The sequence below is a fragment of the Nerophis ophidion genome, linkage group LG01 (genome assembly GCF_033978795.1).
Source record: "Nerophis ophidion isolate RoL-2023_Sa linkage group LG01, RoL_Noph_v1.0, whole genome shotgun sequence".
NCBI lineage: Eukaryota > Metazoa > Chordata > Actinopteri > Syngnathiformes > Syngnathidae > Nerophis > Nerophis ophidion.
The window spans coordinates 87,541,377-87,567,420 of NC_084611.1; the positions used below are offsets into that span (position 1 = coordinate 87,541,377).

General features: G+C 40.4%; 1 protein-coding gene across 3 annotated transcripts in view; it reads right to left on the reverse strand.

The window, feature by feature from the left end:
- LOC133561254 (sister chromatid cohesion protein PDS5 homolog A-like) overlaps nt 1-26,044 on the reverse strand; it is a 59,264-nt gene that overhangs the window by 19,913 nt on the left and 13,307 nt on the right. For all 3 annotated transcript variants that reach the window (XM_061914629.1, XM_061914624.1, XM_061914615.1), the window contains exons 3-19: nt 21,026-21,223; nt 20,855-20,947; nt 20,686-20,783; nt 18,589-18,715; nt 16,339-16,419; nt 16,080-16,220; nt 15,498-15,613; nt 14,082-14,176; nt 11,027-11,172; nt 10,758-10,909; nt 10,574-10,687; nt 7,063-7,144; nt 6,944-6,992; nt 6,744-6,883; nt 4,869-4,984; nt 2,241-2,346; nt 2,017-2,177 (exon numbers count right to left, since the gene is read on the reverse strand). In XM_061914629.1, the coding sequence (XP_061770613.1) occupies nt 2,017-2,177; nt 2,241-2,346; nt 4,869-4,984; nt 6,744-6,883; nt 6,944-6,992; nt 7,063-7,144; nt 10,574-10,687; nt 10,758-10,909; nt 11,027-11,172; nt 14,082-14,176; nt 15,498-15,613; nt 16,080-16,220; nt 16,339-16,419; nt 18,589-18,715; nt 20,686-20,783; nt 20,855-20,947; nt 21,026-21,223 (2,015 nt within the window). The remainder of the gene's footprint in view (nt 1-2,016; nt 2,178-2,240; nt 2,347-4,868; nt 4,985-6,743; nt 6,884-6,943; nt 6,993-7,062; nt 7,145-10,573; nt 10,688-10,757; nt 10,910-11,026; nt 11,173-14,081; nt 14,177-15,497; nt 15,614-16,079; nt 16,221-16,338; nt 16,420-18,588; nt 18,716-20,685; nt 20,784-20,854; nt 20,948-21,025; nt 21,224-26,044) is intronic.

The window sequence follows — 26,044 nt, forward strand, 5'->3', positions numbered from 1 at the left end:
TATTCTTACCCTTAACGAACATTTTTTAAAGACCAGATATGTATAATTTTTAGGGGTAGAGGAAATAATAAATTTTTAGATGCATCGCAATTCGGACAGACGATTAGTAAAACATCAATCATTGATAATCAATGTCCATCCATCCATCCATTTTCTACCGCTTATTCCCTTTTGGGGTCGCGGGGGGCGCTGGCGCCTATCTCAGCTACAATCGGGCGGAAGGCGGGGTACACCCTGGACAAGTCGCCACCTCATCGCAGGGCCAACACAGATAGACAGACAACATTCACACACTAGGGCCAATTTAGTGTTGCCAATCAACCTATCCCCAGGTGCATGTCTTTGGAAGTGGGAGGAAGCCGGAGTACCCGGAGGGAACCAACGCATTCACGGGGAGAACATGAAAACTCCACACAGAAAGATCCCGAGCCTGGATTTGAACCCAGGGCTGCAGGAACTTCGTATTGCAAGGCAGACGCACTAACCCCTCTCCCACCGTGTATTTATTGTAAATAAAGTAATGTAGACAGTTTTAAAATGTGTCTGACTGCAGCGAGCCACCTCACAAAGGTCTTAATTATGTGCCTCCACTTTGACAGCATCTTCTCCTAGCCATCTTTGTCGTAGTTTTTAGCGAGTCTACTAACAGATATAAGTTGGAACTAGGGCTGGGCGCTATATCGCGGGTTTGTCTCTGTGCGATATAGAAAATGACTATATTTAGATATTGGAGTATACATTCTCAGGCAGTTGCTTTTAGCTGCGGGCATTACACTACAGGCTCTTCTCACTCCTTCTTGTGTCTCCTTCTCACAGACAGCAAGCGCAGGTTCTTACTCATGTCACATACTGTCACGTCATACGTCACATATGTATACGCCCTAGCGGAGCGGAGAGGTAGCAGACTGGGTAACGTTAGCTGTGATGCTAGCGAAGCCGTGCGAGTGATAATACGAGAGAAAGAAGATACTAATGAAGGAAGGATTCATTCCCAAGAAAAACAGCAGGGGGTCCATCGTCTGGCGGTGGTTCGGCTTCAAATAGACAACTTTAATTTGTCAAGTGTGGGGCACAAGCGTTGCTACCAAAAGTAGCATTACTGCTAATATGTAGCATCATTTGAAAAGTCACCTGCTAATAACTGTTTAATGAATACAGTTTTGGTCAATTGACTTAGCTGTGATTTCCTTCTCTGCATGAAAGTTTAAAAGTAGCATATATTATTAATGCAGTATGAAGAAGAATGTTTTAATGTAGACACATAGAATCATCATACTGCTGTGATTATATGTATCAAGTGTTCATTCAAGGCTAAGGCAAAATATCGAGATATATATCGTGTATCGCGATATGGCCTAAAATATCGAGATATTGAAAAAAGGCCATATCGCCCAGCCCTAGTTGGAACCAAACGCTACTTTGTATTAGAAATGCAAACAGTGGAAGAAGCATGTACAAGCCGGTCTGCCCCACAACAAGACAATAGAGAAAAAAGAACTACAACGCGGACTACAATAGCTGTTTCGCACAAAGCACTTGAGATAAATTTATACCATATTTGTGAAGTGAATTATATTTATATAGCACTTTTCTCTAGTGACTCAAAGTGAAACATAGTGAAACCCAATATCTAAGTTCAATTCAATTAAACCAGTGTGGTTGGCACTGGGAGCAGGTGGGTAAAGTGTCTTGCCCAAGGACACAATGGCAGTGACTAGGATGGCGGAAGAGGGAAACAAACCAGTAACCCTCAAGTTGCTGGCAGGCCCACTCTACCAACCGAGATATGTCACATTTGGAGATAGCCACTGGTGTCCCAATTAGGAAAAACACCACAAATTGGGCTGGTTTGGAGGAAGTATGAAGGAAGGCAAGATTGTTTGATGAATATTCCCGCCATTTCACACTTTTGAGACTTATGCAGAGCCCAGATCCAGGTACCAATCGGTAGGAAAAGTTGGTTTTGCAAAATAGGTCCCTTTAGGTCAGTACGGGAAGACATCAAACAGCACTCACGATCTTATTTGGGGAAGTTCTGTTTCGATTTTTTGCCCCGTGTTTCTGAATATCTGGATCGCTGCCTCAGCCACTTTGTCGTCCTCCATCTTCAGACACTGGAGAAGAGACTCGTAGGTCTCTGACGAGTGGAACGCTGTGGGATGGGTGAAGGACAGGACCTAAATCAGAGCACACAGGAAGCGTTATTGAACACTCACAAGCATTAGACAGATATTCCGTACTTTGAGTAGTTCCAGGCCTGAGCGGATGGCTGTATCAGGTGTAACACCCTCCTCGTCGTCATCCGCCGTGCCCTCAATGGACTTGTTGAGCAGTTTGACAAGAGCACTAAAAAAGCACAAAACAATGTTGGCTATGAAAAGATAAAATACATATTTTCATTTGTGATCGCTGTCCGACAATAACATTTATTAACCCACAGGGTTGCCTTCCCTTAGGGCGGGGGTCAGCGAAACGCATGCGACTTTTTAGCGCCACCCTAGTGGCTACCTGGAGCATTGTTTGAAAAGGATTGAGAATAGAAAAAGATGGGGGGGAATAATTTTTTGTTTCAGTATGTTTTTTGTTTGAAGACAAACATGACACAAACCTTACCAATTGTTATAACTACCACTGTTTAATATGTTTGTGTTTAACTAATGAGAGTATTTGGTGAATATTGTTTTGTCCTTCTCGTTTTGGTGGTTCTTGAGCTCACCATAGTGTGGACTGTGATGCAACAGTTTGTTTACATGTAAGTTCTTCCACTCCTTCTTTGTCTAATTTTGTCCACCAAACGTTTATGCTGTGCGTGAATGCACAAAAGTACACTTTGCTGATGTGTTTGACCTGTGTGGAGTGCTAATCAGGCTATTTAGGCTAGCTGTATGTACATATTGCAACATTATGCCTCATTTGTAGGTATATTTCAGCTCATTTAATTCCTTTACTTTTATTCTTTTTGTAAATAATTTAGTTTTGCATGTCTCGTGACATTATCTGCATGTAATATTGGCTGCATGTCAGATAGACAGTTGTGTGCCATGTTGTTCCAGACCATAGCATACATTACCTAGCTTGCCAAAGATTGCAATAAATCCATTCCAAGAAGACAGCCCGTCGTTTCCTTTAACTTGGACACACATCTATACCTTTGGCCATTCTAAGACAGTAATTTCCAAGAGTTATCTCACCTTCTGAGTAGCCTCTGATTTACTAATGGTTTCTAATGTAAAAACGTGTAGAATAAATATTACATTTCAACATTTCTCTCAACAAAATTTGCTTCAGCCTGCGACACAGTCATTTTGATAGTAGGCTGTTATAGCTAATATAGACACTTACAAACCCTGTTTCCATATGAGTTGGGGAATTGTGTTAGATGTAAATATAAACGGGATCACGGGTACAAGCGGCCGAAATGAGTTTCCTCCGCCGTGTGGCGGGGCTCTCCCTTAGAGATAAGGTGAGAAGCTCTGCCATCCGGGAGGAACTCAAAGTAAAGCCGCTGCTCCTTCACACCGAGAGGAGCCAGATGAGGTGGTTCGGGCATCTGGTCAGGATGCCACCCGAACGCCTCCCTAGGGAGGTGTTTAGGGCACGTCCAACCGGTAGGAGGCCACGGGGAAGACCCAGGACACGTTGGGAAGACTATGTCTCCCGGCTGGCCTGGGAACGCCTCGGGATCCCCCGGGAAGAGCTAGACGAAGTGGCTGGGGAGAGGGAAGTCTGGGTTTCCCTGCTTAGGCTGTTGCCCCCGCGACCCGACCTTGGATAAGCGGAAGATGATGGATGGATGGTAAATATAAACGGAATACAATGATTTGCAAATCATTTTCAACCCATATTCTGTTGAATATGCAACAAAGACAACATATTTGATGTTCAAACTGATAAATGCTGCATGGCAGCTCCCTCCATCAGTGTGTGAATGTGGAAGCAGTGTCAAAGCGCTTTGAGTACATTGAAGGTAGAAAAGCGCTACACAAGTACAACCCATTTACCATTCTTAATAGTAGGCTATTATAGTTACTATAGACACATCATGTGTTGCCTTCATTATAAGACTTATATAAGACGTTTAAAGTAATTTTGATAGTAGGATAAAATAACTAATATAGACACTTACATCATGTGTTGTCTTTATTATAACACTTACATAAGACTTTTAAAGTCATTTTGATAGTAGGCTAACATAGACACATCATGTGTTGCCTTCATTATAACGCTTATAAGATTTTAAAAGTCATTTTGATAGTAGGCTAATATAGAAACTTACATCATGTGTTGCCTTCCTTATAACAATTATATAAAACTTTTAAAGTCATTTTGATAGTAGGCTAATATAGCTAATCTAGACACATCATGTGTTGCTTTCATTCCATCCATCCATTTTTCTACCGCTCCTGTTTGGAGTCGTGGGGGGTGCTGGAGCCTAATAAGACTTAAATACGGCTTTTATTTTTTTGCGGCTCCAGACAGATTTGTTTTTTGTATTTTTTGTCCAATATGGCTATTTCAACATTTCGGGTTGCCAAACCCTGCCGTATGGTGTTTTTCCATTATGCACAAAGGGTTAAACGTGAAACCTAATTGATGCTGCAGTTGCACTTTGCAACCACAAGGTGTCTCAATGAATGAGGAAAAAACAGTGGTGTTACACAATGGTCCATGAGTGCCACACTCATATTTACATGTATTCACCATGCAGTGCTGCTTTCATACCACTTAATACAACCACAAGGTGTCTCAATGAATGAGGAAAAACCAGTGGTGTTACACAATGGTCCATGAGTGCCACACTCATATTTACCATGCAGTGCTGCTTTCATACCACGTAATACAAACCGTTCAAAGTGAACTTTACAGACCTAATTGCCTCGGAGTCTATGTGCACAGGGGCGATGCGTTCAAGCAGGAACTTCACCATCTCCAAGAAGGGATTGGTCGGCTGCTTGGGGAAGGTTAACTTGCGAGTGATCTCCCTCTGTGGATGAAATACAAAGTGATTGAGGTTCATTGGGCATCTCGTACGTTGGCCTGTAAGATTGTAAGATAACATCTTGATTAGGCGTCACTGTGACTTTCTGCAAGTCTGTATTTTAATTAGACTTACCATGAATTCTGGACTAAAAGCTGCTATTTATTTCTCCTACACTTTTGAACCCTGCGGCTAATAAAAGGTTTACGGCTAATTCATGCATTTTTTTTCCTGCTAATTGCCATAATGTTTTGTGTTCAACAGTTTTCATTAAACCTCAGCAGAGGACTGAACTATTTTGTTCAATGGCGCCATCTTTTGGACGAGTCCACTCACTGCAGGCGCTGAGAGTTGAAAAAGTACTTCTTGTTTTGCCTCAAACCAAAAGAAAAATGTTCCAGTGTTTCTGCTTGAAAGGATTCTCCATACATCACTCCAAGCAACGTTTGTAAGTTTTACAATATAACTAAAACAATTCTAACTTAACAAACCGTCCCATGTGGGATGTCTGTGGGAGTGTTCTCCTGCATATTTGTCCGTGCTATTGGAATGTAATTAAGCTAGCGTCATAAACTAACATGCTAACACGTTCACGAGTGTGTGTGTTAGTATTAATAACTTACAATGGTATTATTTTCACAAATTCCTCAGTAAATTTACCAAGTCTGTTTAGCAGATTGGAGAGCTAGCTTCCGCAGCTAGCTGGTCCATGACGTTGACTTCTGTTTTGTTAGATCAGCCTTTTTACTGCTGTTACACCAATTGGAAACAACTCAAGTATATAAATAAACATTTTTGTGTAAATAATGAATTTCACAATGTATACCGTATTTTTCGGACTCTAAGTCGCAGTTTTTTTCATAGTTTGGCCAGGGGTGCGACATATAATCTGGAGCACTCGTGTGAAATTATTAACACATTACCGTAAAATATCAAATATTATTTATCTCATTCGCGGAAGAGACGAAGAAAATGTCAGCAATCATCACATACACGTCAACCAATAGGAATTTGGCGGGGGAGGGTCATGGCAGAAGTGCATTGTGGGTCATGGAATGCTAACTGCTATATGCTACTGCCGTAGCTATTAAAGTGGATCATTTCATCATTGGCGGTAACTTATATAAACTGAGAAAGGCTGAACAAAAATGGCGTTGAAAAGGAAATCATGTACTGCAGATTACAAGCTGGACGTAGTGAAATATGCAGCAGAAAACAACAAGAGGAAGCGGCGCATACCTTTGGAGTTGGCAGAGTTGTTTAGAAGCGACACCGAGGAAGAAGATTTCACGGGATTTATGGATTAGGAGTGACAGATAGTTTGGTAAAGGTATAGCATGTTCTATATGTTATAGTTATTACCATAATATGTTAGGTTAACATAGCAGTTGGTTATTTATGCCTCATATAACCTACACTTATTCAGCCTGTTCACTATTCCTTATTTATTTTAAATTGCCTTTCAAATGTTTATTCTTGGTGTTGGATTTTATCAAATAAATTTCCCCCAAAAATGCGACTTATACTCCAGTGCGACGTATATATGTTTTTTTCCTTCTTTATTATGCATTTTCGGCCGGTGCGAATTAAACTCCGGAGCGATTTATAATCCGAAAATACGGTATGTCTGCGGCTTAGTCAGGTGCAGCTGTTATATGGAACATATTTATTTCTTTGAAAATGTAGCGGGTGCGGGTTATAAACCGGTGCGCTCTATAGTCTGGAACATAGGCTAATAAGATGCAACAGTGTTTGGTGTTCTCACCACACAGATCTCGGCCTGTTTACAGGAGCAAGTCGGACTGATGAGGACCTCCAGCTGGATTCTCAGCTTCTCATCCTCACCAAGAACCTGGTTGAACCTCTTAATGAAATCTTGAGCTTTCCCAGCATCTGGCAAGTTTTCTGAAAATGCACAAAACAAAGTTGGTGCCATGCAGAAGAAGATTATATTATAAAACTTACTTGCTATGTTGTTCAGCTTCCCGAACATGCCAGTGGTGTTGGCCTCAGACTACGGAGAAGAAGACGGTCACAAACAGGCTGACATTTGTATCTAAAAGTAGAGCATTTGAGCAACGTACCGCCGGCAGCTTGTGGAGGTCAAGCAGCTCTTTGACCAGGCCTCGCAGCATATTCTGACACTTCCACATCTCATTCAAAGCCCTAGGAAGAATACACAGACAAGTCTGACAACACCACAAACTTGATACTTTTATGTATGTCACAAGATGTCAGCCAGATTGTTATTAGCTGAAATACATTTTTGCTTTTTCCAAGTGATGGCTAACTATGTCAAATGTAGCATGAGAACGAGGCACATGTCTCTGTCCCGGTTGTTCAATGTTCAGTGCAGCAGTATCAAGTCTTTATATGAAAAAGACACACCTTCAATTCCCTGATCATTTAAAAATGTTGTCGATTGTTTATCGAAAAACTATGCCTCAAATGTAAATTTATAAAAATTAATCAACAAATATTTGTTCTTTTCGAGGAGTTCCTTGATAAAAAGTCGATTGGTAGACTGCCAGAAATGTTCATGTTTACCGTACTTAAGGGCGCACCGTATTATGAGGTGCACTGCCGATGAATGGTCCATGTTCGATCTTTTTTCATATATACCGGACTATAGTCTTATTATTATTATTTATAAATGTAAAATACTTTCTTGTGGTCGACATAAGAAGTAATGGTGGTTCTTTGGTCAAAGTGTTGCATAGATGATGTTTTACACATCATCTTCAAGTCACTTTCTGACAGTGGCTTCAGGATGCACCGTTTTGTGGGCGGTCTTATTTACGTGCCTCAGCTTCGACAGCGTCTTCTCCCCGTCATCTTTGTTGCAGCGGTGTAGCGTGCAAGCACGGGAGTGGAAGAAGTGTCAAAATATGGCGCTAACTGTTTTAATGACATTCAGACTTTACTTCAATCAATAACGGAGCAGCATCTCCGAATTTGGAAACGTGTGCCGTGAAAAAACGTCTGACCGGAACTCTCTAATAACTAAAGTTCTTTGGGTGAATACTGTAAAATCACTACACCGGTATGTTTTAGAGCTTTCATGGCAAGTTTACTGAGAGATATAAGTAAGTACTTTACTTTATATTAGAAATGGCAACAGTAGAGGACGAATGTCCCATAACAGGAAGATAGAGAAAAAGAAGAAGCTTATCAACTACGGGTTGACACGGACTACAAAGGCGGACCCTCGCAATTTTTCAGGACTTATGCAGTTCCCAAATACAGCTCAGCAGGTATGAAAAGTTACTTTTTGCGTAATATTGCAAAACAAAACGCCAGATGATGTCTTACCTTATACACACAGCATAATAATACTCCTATGTTGAAGCACAGTACAATCCATCAAGCGGTGTGGCTTCATAGCTTACCAAAGTCCTACCAAAACATTTTGCTAGATTTTTGAGCACCGTGTGTAATGTTCTATATTTTCAATGGAACATATTCAATTTTGGTGTCGTTGACTTGAGTCATATTGCAGTCTACACATATCTCTTATGTGTGACTGCCATCATATTGCAGTCTACACGTATCCCTTAAGTGTGACTGCCATCATATTGTAGTCTACACGTATCTCTTAAGTGTGACTGCCATCATATTGTAGTCTACACGTATCTCTTATGTGTGACTGCCATCATATTGTAGTCTACACGTATCTCTTATGTGTGACTGCCATCATATTGTAGTCTACACGTATCTCTTATGTGTGACTGCCATCCTCTTGTAGTCTAGACGTATCTATTGTGTGACTTCCATCATATTGTAGTCTACACATATCTCTTGTGTGACTGCCATCATATTGTAGTCTACACGTATCTCTTATGTGTGACTGCCATCATATTGTAGTCTACACGTATCTCTTATGTGTGACTGCCATCATATTGTAGTCTACACAAATCTCTTATGTGTGACTGCCATCATATTGTAGTCTACACGTATTTCTTATGTGACTTCCATCATATTGTAGTCTACACATATCTCTTGTGTGACTGCCATCATATTGTAGTCTACACGTATCTCTTATGTGTGACTGCCATCATATTGTAGTCTACACGTATCTCTTGTGTGACTGCCATCATATTGTAGTCTACACAAATCTCTTATGTGTGACTGCCTTCATATTGTAGTCTACACGTATTTCTTATGTGACTGCCATCATATTGCAGTCTACACATATCTCTTATGTGTGACTGCCATCATATTGTAGTTTACGCGTATCTCTTATGTGTGACTGCCACCATATTGTAGTCTACACATATCTCTTATGTGTGACTGCCATCGTATTGCAGTCTACACGTATCTCTTATGTGTGACTGCCATCATATTGCAGTCTACACATATCTCTTATGTGTGACTGCCATCATATTGTAGTTTACGCGTATCTCTTATGTGTGACTGCCACCATATTGTAGTCTACACATATCTCTTATGTGTGACTGCCATCGTATTGCAGTCTACACGTATCTCTTATGTGTGACTGCCATCTTATTGTAGTATACACGTATCTCTTATGTGTGACTGCCATCCTCTTGTAGTCTAGACGTATCTATTGTGTGACTTCCATCATATTGTAGTCTACACATATCTCTTGTGTGACTGCCATCATATTGTAGTCTACACGTATCTCTTATGTGTGACTGCCATCATATTGTAGTCTACACGTATCTCTTGTGTGACTGCCATCATATTGTAGTCTACACAAATCTCTTATGTGTGACTGCCATCATATTGTAGTCTACACGTATTTCTTATGTGACTTCCATCATATTGTAGTCTACACATATCTCTTGTGTGACTGCCATCATATTGTAGTCTACACGTATCTCTTATGTGTGACTGCCATCATATTGTAGTCTACACGTATCTCTTGTGTGACTGCCATCATATTGTAGTCTACACAAATCTCTTATGTGTGACTGCCTTCATATTGTAGTCTACACGTATTTCTTATGTGACTGCCATCATATTGCAGTCTACACATATCTCTTATGTGTGACTGCCATCATATTGTAGTTTACGCGTATCTCTTATGTGTGACTGCCACCATATTGTAGTCTACACATATCTCTTATGTGTGACTGCCATCGTATTGCAGTCTACACGTATCTCTTATGTGTGACTCCCATCATATTGCCGTCTACACGTATCTGTTATGTGTAACTGTTATCTACTGGTCACACTTATTATTCCACCATGTACCAAATAAAACTGCTTTGAAGTCGGTAAGCACAAACAGAATTATTCCATACATTAGGCGCCCTGGGCTATAAGGCGCATTGTCGAGTTTTGAGAAAATGAAAGGATTTTAAAGTGCGTCTTATAGTCCGAAAAATACGGTAACATAGTACCGAGAAAATAATGCAATTGGAATTGATGCACTATATTACCGCATACGTCAGCAGCTAAACTCAAAGCCTTTGTAACTTGATGTGGACTCAACGTTCAACTCAAACGTGTACAGCAGATCATAAGAAACAATCATTTGAATTGCTGACGAGTGTACCATTTGAAATAACTGTTACTTGATTTTTTAAGTTCCGATAGAAAATAGAAATGTAATCCAGATTAGTTACTGACTTGACAGCATTGGTGTCCAAGCAGGCATAAAGGTAATAGAGACACTTCATCTTTTCTTCTGTTTCCAGGCTGTGAGGGACCATGAACTGGGCAAAGATCTTCTCCACTAGTAACCTGCAGGAGAGAGGCGAAGAGCTTCACTTGTGTTCTTTTTCATTGGTGAACTTCCATAGAGTCTCCTCACTTGTCGTCAATGCTGTTCTGGTAGTAGATGTGCAGCAACTTGTCTTTGATCCAGCTGATCATCAGGGCAGACTCCTTCCCAGCCTCGTGGTGCAAACAGTATTTCTTATAGAGCTGAGCCAGGCCCATCATGGCCTCCTTGCGCACTCGCCACTGGCAGGAGCAAGGCAAACACACATCAGGAAAATACACATTCTTGTTTGGTGTGGAAGGATGCTAAAATTAAAATGAGTCATTCTTTTCCCTCTTTTTTTCTTTTAATCATCTCACCCTCTTGTCCAGAGTTCTCTCTCTTACGAAAGCCAACAGTTGATCGTTGACCAAGTTAAGGTCCTTTTTCCCAGCATTGATGATAGTGACAATGACATCGTGACGAATAGCTTCCTCGGGGTCGTGGGAACGCACCTTCAAAAACTCTAAAGAGATTGGAGAACGGAAGTGAGGAAGTGATTAGTTTATAGGAGGCGTTAAATGGCAATTTTGCCTATCATTTATAATCCCTTTGTAAGATAAGAACAAATATGTTTTTTTTTTATATTCCACGTTGTAAAATACAACAATTACAAAGTGGCTAACAATGCGGCTGTTGGGAGTACACTATTCCGCTCATAAAGCACTCTAACAACTACCAACAACATTAATCAATCAAAGTTCTCTTATATAGCCCAAATCACGAGTGTCTCAAAGGGCTGCACAAGCCACAACGACATCCTCGGCTCAGATTCCAACAATCCTCTATTTACATGTCGTGACCTAAACATTAACCAAGTATTAGCAATATTATAAGCGCTAACAACTTATAGTGGCGCCGTGATCACAGAGAGCGAACTAACTACACTGCTATATTGACATACTGAGCTGCTGCCTCACCTCGGAGTTGGTGAAAGTTATTCTAGATTATAAATCATGCCTCTCACCTGGATAGTAGAAGGTTGTGAACCGAGAACGTCCCATCAGTCGGCATCCCAGTGAAGCAGACATTGTACAGTAAGTAATTGTTTAATTATGTTCACTGTTTGTATTTCTTGTTCAGCATTTAGCTATATTGCTACATGATGCTTAGTGTTTCACTGAAGTTGCGTGCTTAACATGAGCAAAATACTTAACACTTTTTCAAATTTTCCTGTGATCAGACCATATTTCGGTATATGAAATCTTTACCTAAATATGCGGAAAATATGGTCTGATTACAAGAAAATTTGAAAAAGTATATGAATAAGAATATAATGAACCTTTTTGCGCAAAACACTGAAACATTACATGTTATTATGAATGTTACTCCATTACATATATACTTACAGCATATAAATAAAACAATGATGGAGGCTTTTAGTTGTTTTTAGAGTGCTTTATACAAAACCCAAAACCAGTTAAGTTGTCATGTTGTGCAAATGATAAATAAAAAGAGAATACAATGATTTGAAAATCCTTTTCAACTTGTATTCAATTGAATAGTCTGCAAAGACAAGATATTTCATGTTCACACTGAGAATTTTCATTTTTATTTGCAAATAATCATTAACTTAGAATTTAATGGTACCAACACATTGCAAAAAAGTTGGCACAGTGGCATTTCTACCAGTGTGTTACATGGCATACATGGCCTTTCCTTTTAACAACACTCTGTAAAGGTTTGGGAACTGAGAAGACCAATTTTTGAAGCTTTTCAGGTGGAATTCTTTCCCATTCTTGCTTGATCTCCAGCTTAGGTTGTTCAACAGTCCGGGGTGTCCGTTGTCGTATTTTACTCTTTATAATGCGCCACACATTTTCAATGGGAGACAGGTCTGGACTGCAGACAGGCCAGTCTAGTACCCGCAATCTTTTACACTGAAGCCACGCCGTTCTAACACATGGCTTGGCATTGTCTTGCTGAAATAAGCAGGGGCGTCCATGATAACGTTGCTTGGATGGCAACATATGTTGATCCAAAAGCTGTATGTACCTTCACAGATGTGTAAGTTACTCATGCCTTGGCCACTAATATACCCCCATACCATCACACATGCTGCCTTTTACACTTTGTGCCTAGAACAATCCAGATATAACAATTTGAAATTTGGACTCCTCAGACCACAGAGCACTTATGCACTTTGCATCAGTCCATCTTGGATGAGCTCGGGCCCAGTGAAGCCGGCGGAGTTTCTGGGTGTTGTTGATAAATAGCTTTGGCTTTGCATGGTAGAGTTTTAACTCGCATTTACAGATGTAGTGACAAACTGTAGTTACTGACAGTGGTTTTCTAAAGTGGTCCTGAGCCCATGTGGTGATATCCTTTACACACTGACGTCGGTTTTTGATGCAGTACCGCCTGAGGGATCCAAGGCCGCAGGGATTCAATGTTACATTCAGTGATTTCTCCAGATTCTCTGAACCGGAAAATCCCTAAATTCCTTGTAATAGCTCGTGGACAAATGTCAAACCGTTCGACAATTTGCTCACGCATTTGTTCACAAAGTGGTGACCCTCGCCCCATCCTTGATTGTGAATGACTGAGCATTTCATGGAAGCTGCTTTTATACCCAATCATGGCACCCACCTGCTCCCAATTATCCTGTTCACCTGTTGCATGTTCCAAATAAGTGTTTGATGGGCATTCCTCAACTTTCTCAGTCTTTTTTGCCACTTGTGCCAGCTTTTTTAAAACACGTTGCAGGCATCAAATTCCATCCATCCATCCATCCATCATCTTCCGCTTATCCGAGGTCGGGTCGCGGGGGCAACAGCCTAAGCAGGGAAACCCAGACTTCCCTCTCCCCAGCCACTTCGTCTAGCTCTTCCCGGGGGATCCCGAGGCGTTCCCAGGCCAGCCGGGAGACATAGTCTTCCCAACGTGTCCTGGGTCTTCCCCGTGGCCTCCTACCGGTTGGACGTGCCCTAAACACCTCCCTAGGGAGACGTTCAGGTGGCATCCTGACCAGATGCCCGAACCACCTCATCTGGCTCCTCTCGAGCAAATATTTGCAAAAAATAAAATTTTCCAGTTCGAACGTTAAGTACCTTGTCTTTGAGGCCTATTCAATTGAATATAGGTTGAAAAAGATTAACAAATTATTGTATTGTGTTATTTACCATTTACACAACGTGACAACTTCACAGTTTTGGGGTTTGTAGATGGAATAGAGTAAATCGTATTAGCTCCATTTTGCTAGCATTTATTCATGAGTTAGGACGCATGAAAATAAGAAAAATATGTGTGCTCCTATATTACATTAGGATAATGAATGATGGTCAAAAATGCAGTTCCCTTTTAAGGAGTGATTGACAAGATGCATTCAGCAGGAAAAATGCACCGTGTATGCAAAGAAGACAAGATGTGTCACACCTGTAAGGTCTATGGCCAGGTCTGGGTGGTTCATGAGGCAGTGGCTGGCAAACTTTACACACTCCAGCCTAACCGGAACATGGATGTCATTGAACCTGGCGAGAAAAACACATTACTCATAAACTAAATGCAGAAGAATAAAAAGGAAAAGGGTGAACAAATATTTGTCTCGGAAAATGTCCAAATGTCTTCCCAGCTCTCCTATATTAAGATTAGTACATTACGTCATTCAAATAAGCAGAACATTTACACTATGATGAGTAATACAAACTAAGGATGTTCAGATTTATGCTGCTGATTGCTCCAATTCATGAGTGAGATCGGCTGATACCATGTATTAACTGTACATTTTCCTATTTATATATTCTTAGTGCTAGACAGTTTAATAATATCAGCACAATATTGTAACTAGTTCCTTTTTCTCTTTTAGTACATACAATTGTTTGATCAAAACAAAGTCAATAGTACACAATAATTTAACAAAATCCAAAACTACTATCCATTTTAATCTGTTTTGCCACCAAAATCCTCGCCACGAGTCCAGGGAATTATCCCCTGAATTTGTAAACATTAACAAAACAATAAAAAAAGTATTTTGAGTAAATTAAAATATCAATCCAATCACACAAGTATCGGTCATAAACTGATATTACTTTTGGATCCGACACCACCAATTTATAGAGCCGTCCTTGTCTTACATGTCGTGTTCCGGCTGTTTGTGCAGTTAGTCTTATATTATCCTCTCTAACTCTTATTGATCTACTTGTAAATAACTGCTTACTTTCTTTTGTAACACAGTTCCATACACTTCTAAAAATTTATAAAGCACTAACTTCTTCTGTTCTTTCAAGCTAACTTAGCGGATATCCTATCGGTTAGCATGCCTGCTCCTGCTTGCTCTCAGTGTGTAACATGTTTTCGCCTCATCCTAATGCTTGATAACAATACTAATATATTAGGAATTGAGTTTATTTGCCGTAATAGAGGTGATTATTAATAACGTAAGGGAGCGGCTTCACACGGAATTTGGAGACACACAATTAGCTGCTAGCTTGTCAGCCACGGGACTAAACATAAATACAGTGTCAGCCAGAAGGGAATAGTGTTCGTGAAAGGCATTAATCAGAAATGGTAATCACATACTTTTCAAGAATCGATGGATCAGCACATGCCAACTAATAACATCTGTACGAGCCTTACAATCTATGTGTAGTAATGCTGAACAATGCATTGTTGGAACAAGAGTTAGTTGCTTGTTTAGGAAAAAAAGCTTTTTAGAGAACACATGCGGTCAAAAGGGACACATTTTAGTAAAAATGATACCACTCCAGGACCGATAATTCAGGGAGACACTTCAGAACGTCCCTGAGAAACAGTTCAGTGGCATGACTTTGTGTATGTCTGCATGCAACTCACCGTCCTAAGAAGCACTGCCAGAGCGGCCTGTTATGTGTGGCCAGCTCAGAGTCTTTGGCTCCAAACAACTTGGCGAGCAAACGCACAACAGCCAGACGCTCTTCCCCATCATTGCTCTGCAAAGGAAAACATTTTTAGGCAAACATTTTATTTGTATTAGGGTACGACCGATTATCTGCACTGTTTTTTCCCATTTTGGCGTATGTCGTATCAGCCTTTTTTCCTCCAAAAATAGGTTTTGACATCTGACAGAGTATATATTTGAGTTCTTGTGAGAAATCCTCTCCGGTGTTCGACTGTGGCACTTATGCAGCTAGGAGACTCTTTGTCTCCTTTTTGCAGGGACATACTTTAATAACTTGAAGTAAATAATGACAATTGAGAAGCAATTACAAACAAAAAACTCAACAAAAAATTAAATGATTACCTTTTTTATATTTGCATAGTATGTATATAATATTAATGTTTTAAATACAAATCTGTATATCACTAGAAAGGCTGGTCCTAAAGAAGTAGGCACTTTCCGAAGGTCTCAAGAAGGTAACAATGCAAGAATGTGTGTGTGAGAGAAAGAAAGGTTACCTTGAGTTTGAATTCCAGCTGTGGCATAACAGAGGTAAGTAGCAAAGGATCAATGGCAAAGAGTTCCTGGATGAGGTCAAAGACATGTTCCGAAAGGTCGCTGACAGAAGACTTTCCCATCACTAAAACCTGATTAAAGAACTAAAAGGGAGAGAAAAAAGTGAGCAACAAAACATCTGCGAAACATTTCATGAATATAGGACTAACACGACAAAGATGTATAATTATTATTATTGTTCTAATAATAGCAGGCACGTACATTTGCAATGCACATCTCCATGGTTTGGACAGTCCTCTTCAGGATAGTCTTTGCAAGATCGTACGCTTGTTTGTTCAGATTCTGTACAAAACAAAGATCAATTCTGGTGAGAAGCACACACAACACAGACTACATTTTTATTCACACAATATTCCCATTCATGTTCATATTCTCTTTAAGATTACATGTGTTTTCTTCCACTAGGAATAAAATGTTAATCGCCATAAAATGAATGTTGTGGGTAATAATGTCCGTCAACAAGCAGCCAGAGGACAAAACACTTGCCTTCATGTTACATTTTGTTGCCCTGGCGCCTTTTGCGTCATTTGCATGTGCAAACAACAATGGCTGACGACAATGGAAGGAAATCACCGTGCCATCTATCAGCATCCAAAAACCCTCAAAAGCTTGGATAAAGGGTCACCGTGGGCCAGGGCAAAGTTCATGAAGAGAAAACCTTTGCATGACTCGGGCCTCTTAAGACAACCTACACCGCATGGTGAAGGTTGTGGCACCGTGCAAATCAACAGGGCTGTGAATCTTTCGGCACCACACCAGTCCATTCGATTCTTGGGGGTAACGATTTGATTCAGAATCAATTCTCAATTCAAAGATTACAGTCGGTAGATTTTTGACAAGAACAAGAAGGTTCGATCATATTACGCCTATACTGGCTCATCTACACTGGCTTCCTGTGCACTTAAGACGTGACTTTAAGGTTTTACTACTTACGTATAAAATACTACACGGTCTAGCTCCATCCTATGGACTGGACTCTCACTATTATGTTAGATCCACTATGGACTGGACTCTCACATTATGTTACATCCACTATGGACTGGACTCTCACACTATTATGTTAGATCCACTATGGACTGGACTCTCACTATTATGTTAGATCCACTATGGACTGAACTCTCACACTATTATGTTAGATCCACCATGGACTGGACTCTCACTATTATGTTAGATCCACTATGGACTGGACTCTCACAATATTATGTTAGATCCACTATGGACTGGACTCTCACATTATGTTGGATCCACTATGGACTGGACTCTCACTATTATGTTAGATCCACTATGGACTGGACTCTCACACTATTATGTTAGATCCACTATGGACTGGACTCTCACTATTATGTTAGATCCACTATGGACTGGACTCTCACACTATTATGTTAGATCCACTATGGACTGGACTCTCACTATTATGTTAGATCCACTATGGACTGGACTCTCACTATTATGTTAGATCCACTATGGACTGAACTCTCACACTATTATGTTAGATCCACCATGGACTGGACTCTCACTATTATGTTAGATCCACTATGGACTGGACTCTCACAATATTATGTTAGATCCACTATGGACTGGACTCTCACAATATTATGTTAGATCCACTATGGACTGGACTCTCACACTATTATGTTAGATCCACTATGGACTGGACTCTCACACTATTATGTTAGATCCACTATGGACTGGACTCTCACTATTATGTTAGATCCACTATGGACTGGACTCTCACTATTATGTTAGATCCACTATGGACTGGACTCTCACTATTATGTTAGATCCACTATGGACTGGACTCTCACACTATTATGTTAGATCCACCATGGACTGGACTCTCACTATTATGTTTGATCCACTATGGACTGGACTCTCACAATATTATGTTAGATCCACTATGGACTGGACTCTCACTATTATGTTAGATCCACTATGGACTGGACTCTCACTATTATGTTAGATCCACTATGAACTGGACTCTCACACTATTATGTTAGATCCACTATGGACTGGACTCTCAAACTATTATGTTAGATCCACTATGGACTGGACTCTCACTATTATGTTAGATCCACTATGGACTGGACTCTCACACTATTATGTTAGATCCACTATGGACTGGACTCTCACTATTATGTTAGATCCACTATGGACTGGACTCTCACTATTATGCTAGATCCACTATGCACTGGACTCTCACTAGTATGCTAGATCCACTATGGACTGGACTCTCTCACATCTGTGTTCCCCTCCAAGGTTTCTCATTGTCATCCCATTGGGTTGAATTTTTTCTTGCCCTGATGTGGGATCAGAGCCGAGGATGTCGTCGTGGCTTGTGCAGCCCTTTGAGACACCCGTGATTCAGGGCTATATAAGTAAACATTGATTGATTGATTGAAAACCATTCCAAGCCCAACCCAAGAAAGAGGATAGACACATTCATTCACTCACCTTGTGTGCAGGGATGAGATTGATGAGGATGCTGTCCAAAAGCTCTTGTGTGACCCCATCTCCCTCCATGATGATGGAACACATCAGATCCATCATGTGCATCTGCACCTTCTGGTTATGGCTGTTACTGCAGGGATGAGAGAGCGAGACGGACACGGTTGTTACTTGGAAACTTCCCGAAAGGTTAGGGTTTAAACATCGGGCAGTTTCTCACAAAGGTGAGCACAGCCCTTATGGTATTATTTCTTCTTACGGGACCGGGAATACTTAAGAGGAGTCAGTGTACAACTTGGAATGCAGTATCTATTCACTGTCGTCAGAAAAATGACCTTTCGCCCTAGGATGGTGTTCAATTGGGTTCAGGACACGTACTGCGGAACCGTCATGCACCCGGGGATAAGCTGATTGGCAACACTTAAAGGTCCCTAGTGTGTGAATGTGAACGTTGTGTATCTGCAATGAGGGTCCAGGGCGGAGGTCAGCAACCCGCGGCTCTACAGCAACATGCGGCTCCTTAACGGCGCCCCTGTAGCTCCATGGAGCTTTTTCCAAAATGTATGGAAATGGAATAAAACGGGGTGAAAAATGTTTTTTGTTTTAATATGGTTTCTGTAGGAGGACAAACATAACACACAGCTTCCTAATTGTTAGAAAGCCCAATTATTAATATGTTTGTGCTTCACTGCTGATGAGAGTATTTGGTGAGCACCGTTTGGTCCTACTAATTCCAGCGGCCCTTGAACTCACCGTTGTGTGGAAAGTTTGTTTACATTAATAACTTTCTCCGACGCTGCCACAGAAAGACGTGTTTTTTGCCGCCACTCCTTTGTCTCATTTTGTCCACCAAACATTTTATACTGTGCGTGAATGCACAAAATGGGAGTTTTGTTGATGTTTTTGACTTGTTATGGAGTGTTAAACAGGAATAATTGGTCAGTGCATGACTGCAAGCTAATCGATGCTTACATGCCACTTAGGTTATTGCATCATTATGCCTCGTTTGTACCGTACCCCGCCTTCCGCCCGATTGTAGCTGAGATAGGCGCCAGCGCCCCCCGCGACCCCAAAAGGGAATAAGCGGTAGAAAAAGGATGGATGGATGGATGTACCGTATTTTTTGGATTATAAATCGCTCTGGAGTATAAATCGTACCAGCCAAAAGTTTGTAATAAAGAAGGAAAAAAACATAAGTCGCACTGGAGTATAAGTCACATTTTTGGGGGGAAATTTATTTGATAAAATCCAACACCAAGAATAGACATTTGAAAGGCAATTTAAAACAAATAAAGAATAGTGAACAACAGGCTGAATAAGTGTAGGTTATATAAGGCATAAATAACCAACTGAGATGGTGCCTGGTATGTTAACCTAACATATTATGGTAAGAGTCATTCAAATAACTATAACATATAGAACGTGCTATACCTTTACCAAACAATCTGTCACTCCTAAACGATAAATCCCATGAAATATTCTTCCTCGATGTTGCTTCTAAACAACTCTACCAACTCCAAAGGTATGCGCCAATTGCTCTTGTCGTTTTCTACTGCATATTTCAGTACGTCCAGCTTGTAATCTGCAGTACATGATTTCCTTTTCGGTGCCAATTTTTGTTCAGCCCTTCTCACTTTTTATAAGTTACCGCCATCGATGAAATGATCCATTTTAATAGGTAGGGCAGTAGCATATAGCAGTTAGCATTCCATGACCCACAATGCACTTCTGCCATGACCCTTTCCCGCCAAATTCTTACTGGTTGACGTGTATGTGACGATTGCTGACGTTTTCTTTGTTTCTTCCGCGAATGAGATAAATAATATTATTTGACATTTTACGGTAATGTGTTAATTTCACACATGAGTGCTCCAGATTATATGTCGCACCCCTGGCCAAACTATGAAAAAAACTGCGATTTATAGTCCGAAAAATACGGTACATATATTTTAAAGTAGTGGCTCATACTAGTACACGTCGACGTGGACTAATCATTGCAGCAGAGTCTGTTTGGGTCATTGGTTCTTCTTTTTGCTACATTATGCTGAATCTGAGCAGCATCGTTAAATCACTTTGTGTTGGGAATAAAAAAAGATGCCTTACTTAATCACAGAGAAAAGGGTTTTGAAAAGCTGGGTGAAGATTTCGTTGCAGTCCTCCAGTTCAAAACATATGTTGTAGGACTTCACCCAGGCCAGGTTCTACAGGACAAACATGAAGAAAACACTAATGAATACATTCTGCACACAGCCAAACGGTGTCAAAGTGTCACCTCCAGAAGGTAAAAGTATCTGTTGAACTGGGGGCTCTTGGTATCTTCTAGTCCCTTTAGCTGTCTTGTAATGAAGAGGAAGATGTCCTGCAGGTGTGAGATGAACATATTTTAGATATGTTCTGGTCAAGTTTATTTCCTGTGTAATAATATTCAATATCCTGCCTTGAGTTTGTCATGGGAGGTGTAAGGGGCCTCAGGGGCATAGATCCTGAAGATGTCAGCCAGACAGCAGGCGACTAACAGCCGCACGTCTTTATTGGGGTTCCTGAGGAAGAATTCTGAGGCAAGGTGGAGTGCGAGGCCGAGATACTGCTGCTTCTCCTCTTCAGAATCTTGATCCATGTCCATGTAGGTCTTCACCACCATCTGTGCAGCAGAGGAACAAAAACAAAATAATGTGAGTGTTGCATGGCATATAGAATATGGTCGTGGAAGCCCTCATTGTTGTACCGCATTTTCCGGACCATAGGGTGCACCAATTTATAAGGCAGTGGTTCTCAACCTTTTTTCAGTGATGTACCCCCGGTGAGCATTTTATTAATTCAAGTACCCCCTAATCAGAACATAGCATTTTTGGTTGGAAAAAAAGAGATAATTAAGTAAAATACAGCACTATGTCATTTCTGATTTATTAAATTGTATAACAGTGCAAAAGAGACATTCATCCTCCGCTGTTGCCATTTCTAATATAAAGTAATGTAAAGTTATTACTTATATCTGTCAGTAAACTCGCCATGAAAGCCCTAAAACATACCGGTGTAGTGAGTTGACATTATTCATCAAAGGAACTTTAGTTATTACAGAGTTGCGCTCGGACGTTTTTTCACGGGACACATTTCGGGCGTTGTTGCATTAGTGAGCCACGGATGAGGAGAGGCTGCTTGCTTGATTGATTGAAACTTTTATTAGTAGATTGCACAGTTCAGTACATATTCCGTACAATTGACCACTAAATGGTAACACCGGAATAAGTTTTTCAACTTGTTTAAGTCGGGGTCCACGTTAATCAATTCATGGTAATGAATAGTAATGCTCCGTTATTGATTGAAGTAAAGTCTGAACGTCATTAAAACAGTTAGCGCCATCTTTTGACACTTCTTCCACTCCCGTCCTTGCACGCTACACCGCTACAACAAAGATGACGGGGAGAAGACGCTGTCGAAGGTGAGCCACGCAAATAAGACCGACCACAAAACTGCGCATCCTGAAGCGACTGTCAGAAAGTGACTTGAAGATGATGTGTAAAACATCATCCATGCAACATTTTGAGCAAAGAACCACCATTACATGTTATGTAGACCACAAGGAAGTCTTTTAGGTTTAGAAAAAAAAAATTATAACATGACTCCTTTAATGCACCTTATAATCCGGTGAGCCTTACATATGAAATAGGATCATTCATCGGCAGTGCGCCTTATAATCAAGTGCGCCCTATGGTCTGGAAAATATGGGTACTTACTAGCTTCCGCAGATAGTGGGTTCATGAAAATGACTTCTGTTATGTTTAATCAGCCGTTTTACTGCCGTGTTTCAGGTACCGTTTGGAAAAAATTAAGATGCTGTAAGTAAATAAACATTTACAGAAGTTTTATGTGTAAATAACTAATATTGCAATGTACATATGCTTACAGTCTGGTGCGGCTAATATATGGAAAAATTTAGTTTTTTCCCCCTCAAATTGAGTGGGTGCGGGCGGCTGTTACACCGGTTCGCTTTTAGTCCGGCTGCAAACCAAAGGTAAGGTACTTGATAAGCCACCATCACCTGGAAAAGATGAAACCAGCCAATAGAGCCATAATAAATTCATAAAAGAGGCAAACTTCATGAATGTTTTTTGTGACCAACAAGTATGTGCTCCAATCACTACATCACAAAAAAATAAGAGTTGTAGAAAATAATGGAAACACAAGACAGCCATGACATTATTTTCCTTACAAGTGTATGTAAACATTTTACCACGACTGTACATATGCACACATACATTAAGAATGTTGAAAGATGGCACCTGATGGCCATGAGACGTAACTGCACTTTTTGTCCAAAAAGATCAAAATAGTGTTCACGTATGAGATCTAGGGCTGCCAATTATGGCCAAAGTAATAATTAAGATTATTGTTATCAATATTTAAATAATGATTACAGATTGTTAGGTAAAGCACTGTTGGGGTGTAAACGTATTACCATCATGTCATGTGTAATGTCTAATAAAAAGACTGTAAATGGTAAATGGGTTATACTTGTATAGCGCTTTTCTACCTTCAAGGTACTCAAAGCGCTTTGACACTTTTTCCACATTCACACACACATTCACACACTGATGGCGGGAGCTGCCATGCAAGGCCCTAACAACCACCCATCAGGAGCAAGGGTGAAGTGTCTTGCTCAAGGACGTGATGAGGTTGGTAGCAGGTGGGGATCGAACCAGGAATCCTCAGATTGCGGGTACGGCGACTTTCCCAACCGCGCCACACTGTCCCCCATAGATAAACATTATCCATATATCTAAAGACAAATACATAAGTTTGTTTTATTCATTAAAAATATAAACTTGTCAGCATTTTATCATTAAATGATGCCTCTATCTCTATTTTTACATTTTAATAGAGGAGGTTATTTTTTTGTAATATTTTTTTAAGTTATGTACATTTATATGTACATATATCGGGACAGATCCATTAAGAGTTTGAACAGAAATATTTCATATAGGAATTAACAATACACAAAAACAGACTAACAAAAAGCTCTGTCACATGAATGTTTTTTAAAGTAATACCTTTGTGACATTAAAAAAAGCACATGTAAAAATCAAAACTTGGTGTTTAATTTCTGGTATCAAAATAAAACACGTTTTGTTCTTCTCCAACGTCTCCTATCAGTACAACAGTTTGGCCAACAAAAATAAAGAGGAGTGACACCTCTCACATCGAATACACAATCTTCACAGCCTGCGTTCAATTCGATGATGACAAAACGGCGCACCAGCCGTAACAAGGGCACATCAAAATATACAGGTGTGGCGTTATTCAGTACTACTCAGTGGCCTAGTGGTTAGAGTGTCCGCCCTGAGATCGGTAAGTCGTGAGTTCAAATCCCGGCCGAGTCATACCAAAGACTATAAAAATGATGGGCCAAATGCAGAGAATAATTTCGCCACATATAGTATGTGTGTGACAATCATTGGTACTTTAACTTTAACTTTGTATTGTTCATAATGCTTGTATTGCTTTCTCATTCACAATTTCTACTTTAGGTATATAAAACAGTTATGTAAAATTCTACAAAAAGACATCATTTACCATCCATCCAATTTCTACCACAGGGGGTGCTGGAGCCTATCCCAGCTGCATTCGGGTGGAAGGCATCGTACACCCTGGACAAGTCGCCAGCTCATCACAGGGCCAACACAGACAGATAGACAACACTCACATTCACACACTAGGGACCATTTAGTGTTGCCAATCAACCTATCCCCAGGTGCATGTCTTTGGAGGTGGGAGGAAGCCGGCGTACCCGGAGGGAACCCACGCAGTCATGGTGAGAACATGCAAACTCCACACAGAACGATGCCGAGCTCAGGACCTTCATATTGTGAGGCACACGTACTAACCCGTGTTCCACCGTGCTGCCCAGGACATCATTTTGAATGTGTTAATTTGTTTTGTTTTTAAATCAAACTTGGATAAAAGATTTCAGTCCAAGTAATTTTTGAAAATTTTGAGGAGATTTACAAATTCTGCAATAATAATTATAACCGTGATTATTTTGGTCACAATAACCGAGATAAGAAATGTTCATACCGTCTAGGGGTGCAACAACTAATTGATTAAATCGATCAAAATCGATTATAAAAATAGTTGGCGATTAATTTAGTCATCGATTCATTGGATGTATGCAATGCGCATACCTTTATTAAAGTTAAAGTACCAATGATTGTTATAAACTGCAACATTTAGAAACAGCTGAAAAACAATCAAAATATGTACAAAATCAGTAGAAAACAGCGCCAGGGCGGCGCTCAGGATACGTCTCATTTGGTGGCGGTGAGCCAGCCAATGATGTGTCATGTCTAGCTCACGTAACCACACCGTCTCAAAAATGGCGGAGGGAAACAGTACGGATAGTTCAGCGGAGAAACATCTCGAGGTTATTGCTTCAATGGAGAAAAGAGTACGATCCAAGTCGTCAAAAGTGTCGGAACACTTTACTTTAAAGACTTCAGAGAAGAAATTTCCTGCAAAACATGCAGCATGGACATCGCGTGGCAAGGAAGGACAACATTGCTTCGGCAGCACCCGAGGAGCCATGGATGAAGAGAACTCACAGTACGTAACTTTTTTATAGGCATAGTCCGAGTATATTGATCCGTTGGGTCCGTCTTTGTGTTTTTTTAATCTTTTGTTAACGAGGAGATTTTTTTTAAGGCAGCGCAGCAGCAACTGACAAATATCTCAGGTTGGTTTGATAATGGATCAACATAGCCAGGCCCAATGAAGCTATATAAATCTATTTAGACTTGAGTGACGCTTTAGTATAACTAAATGTTATGAAGGTGCTGGAATATTTCATGCTTTTATTGAGAGGTAGCCTGAAGTGAATTCTTTCAGAACAGAAAGGTGTACTATATCTGATCCAGTTTTGATCTGATGAGTTACATTTATGTGTTGTTATTGTTGTATTTAGCAACTCCAATGTCCATTTATTTAATTTAGCTGTTTTTTTTAATGTGGTGGCGTATTTGTCTTTTACGTCCGAAATTATTAATGGAATCAACTGGGTATGTATTGAGTTTCATGTAAATGATGCCACTATGTACATTCATAATATGGTTTCTCTCATTTCAGAAAGAAAGAAGCCAGCATTAGAGACTTGGTACAAAGGAAGGTGTGCACACCACAGCAAGCGGCTGCATTGACTGATGCTATCCTTATTATGTTGGTAACTGACATGAGGCGACTATCAATGATGGAGGATGAAGGTTTTAGACAAATGATTCACGTCCTCAACCCTGGTTACACTCGTCCTTCGAGGAACCATTTTACCAAACTGATGGAGAGGAAGTACGAGCGGACATTCCATGCAGTGTAAACTGACATAAAAGCCACCCAGAGCAAAATTGCTCTCACTACTGATGTGTGGACAAGTGTAGCCTACCTTGGCAATACATGCCACTACATTGGAGAGGAATGG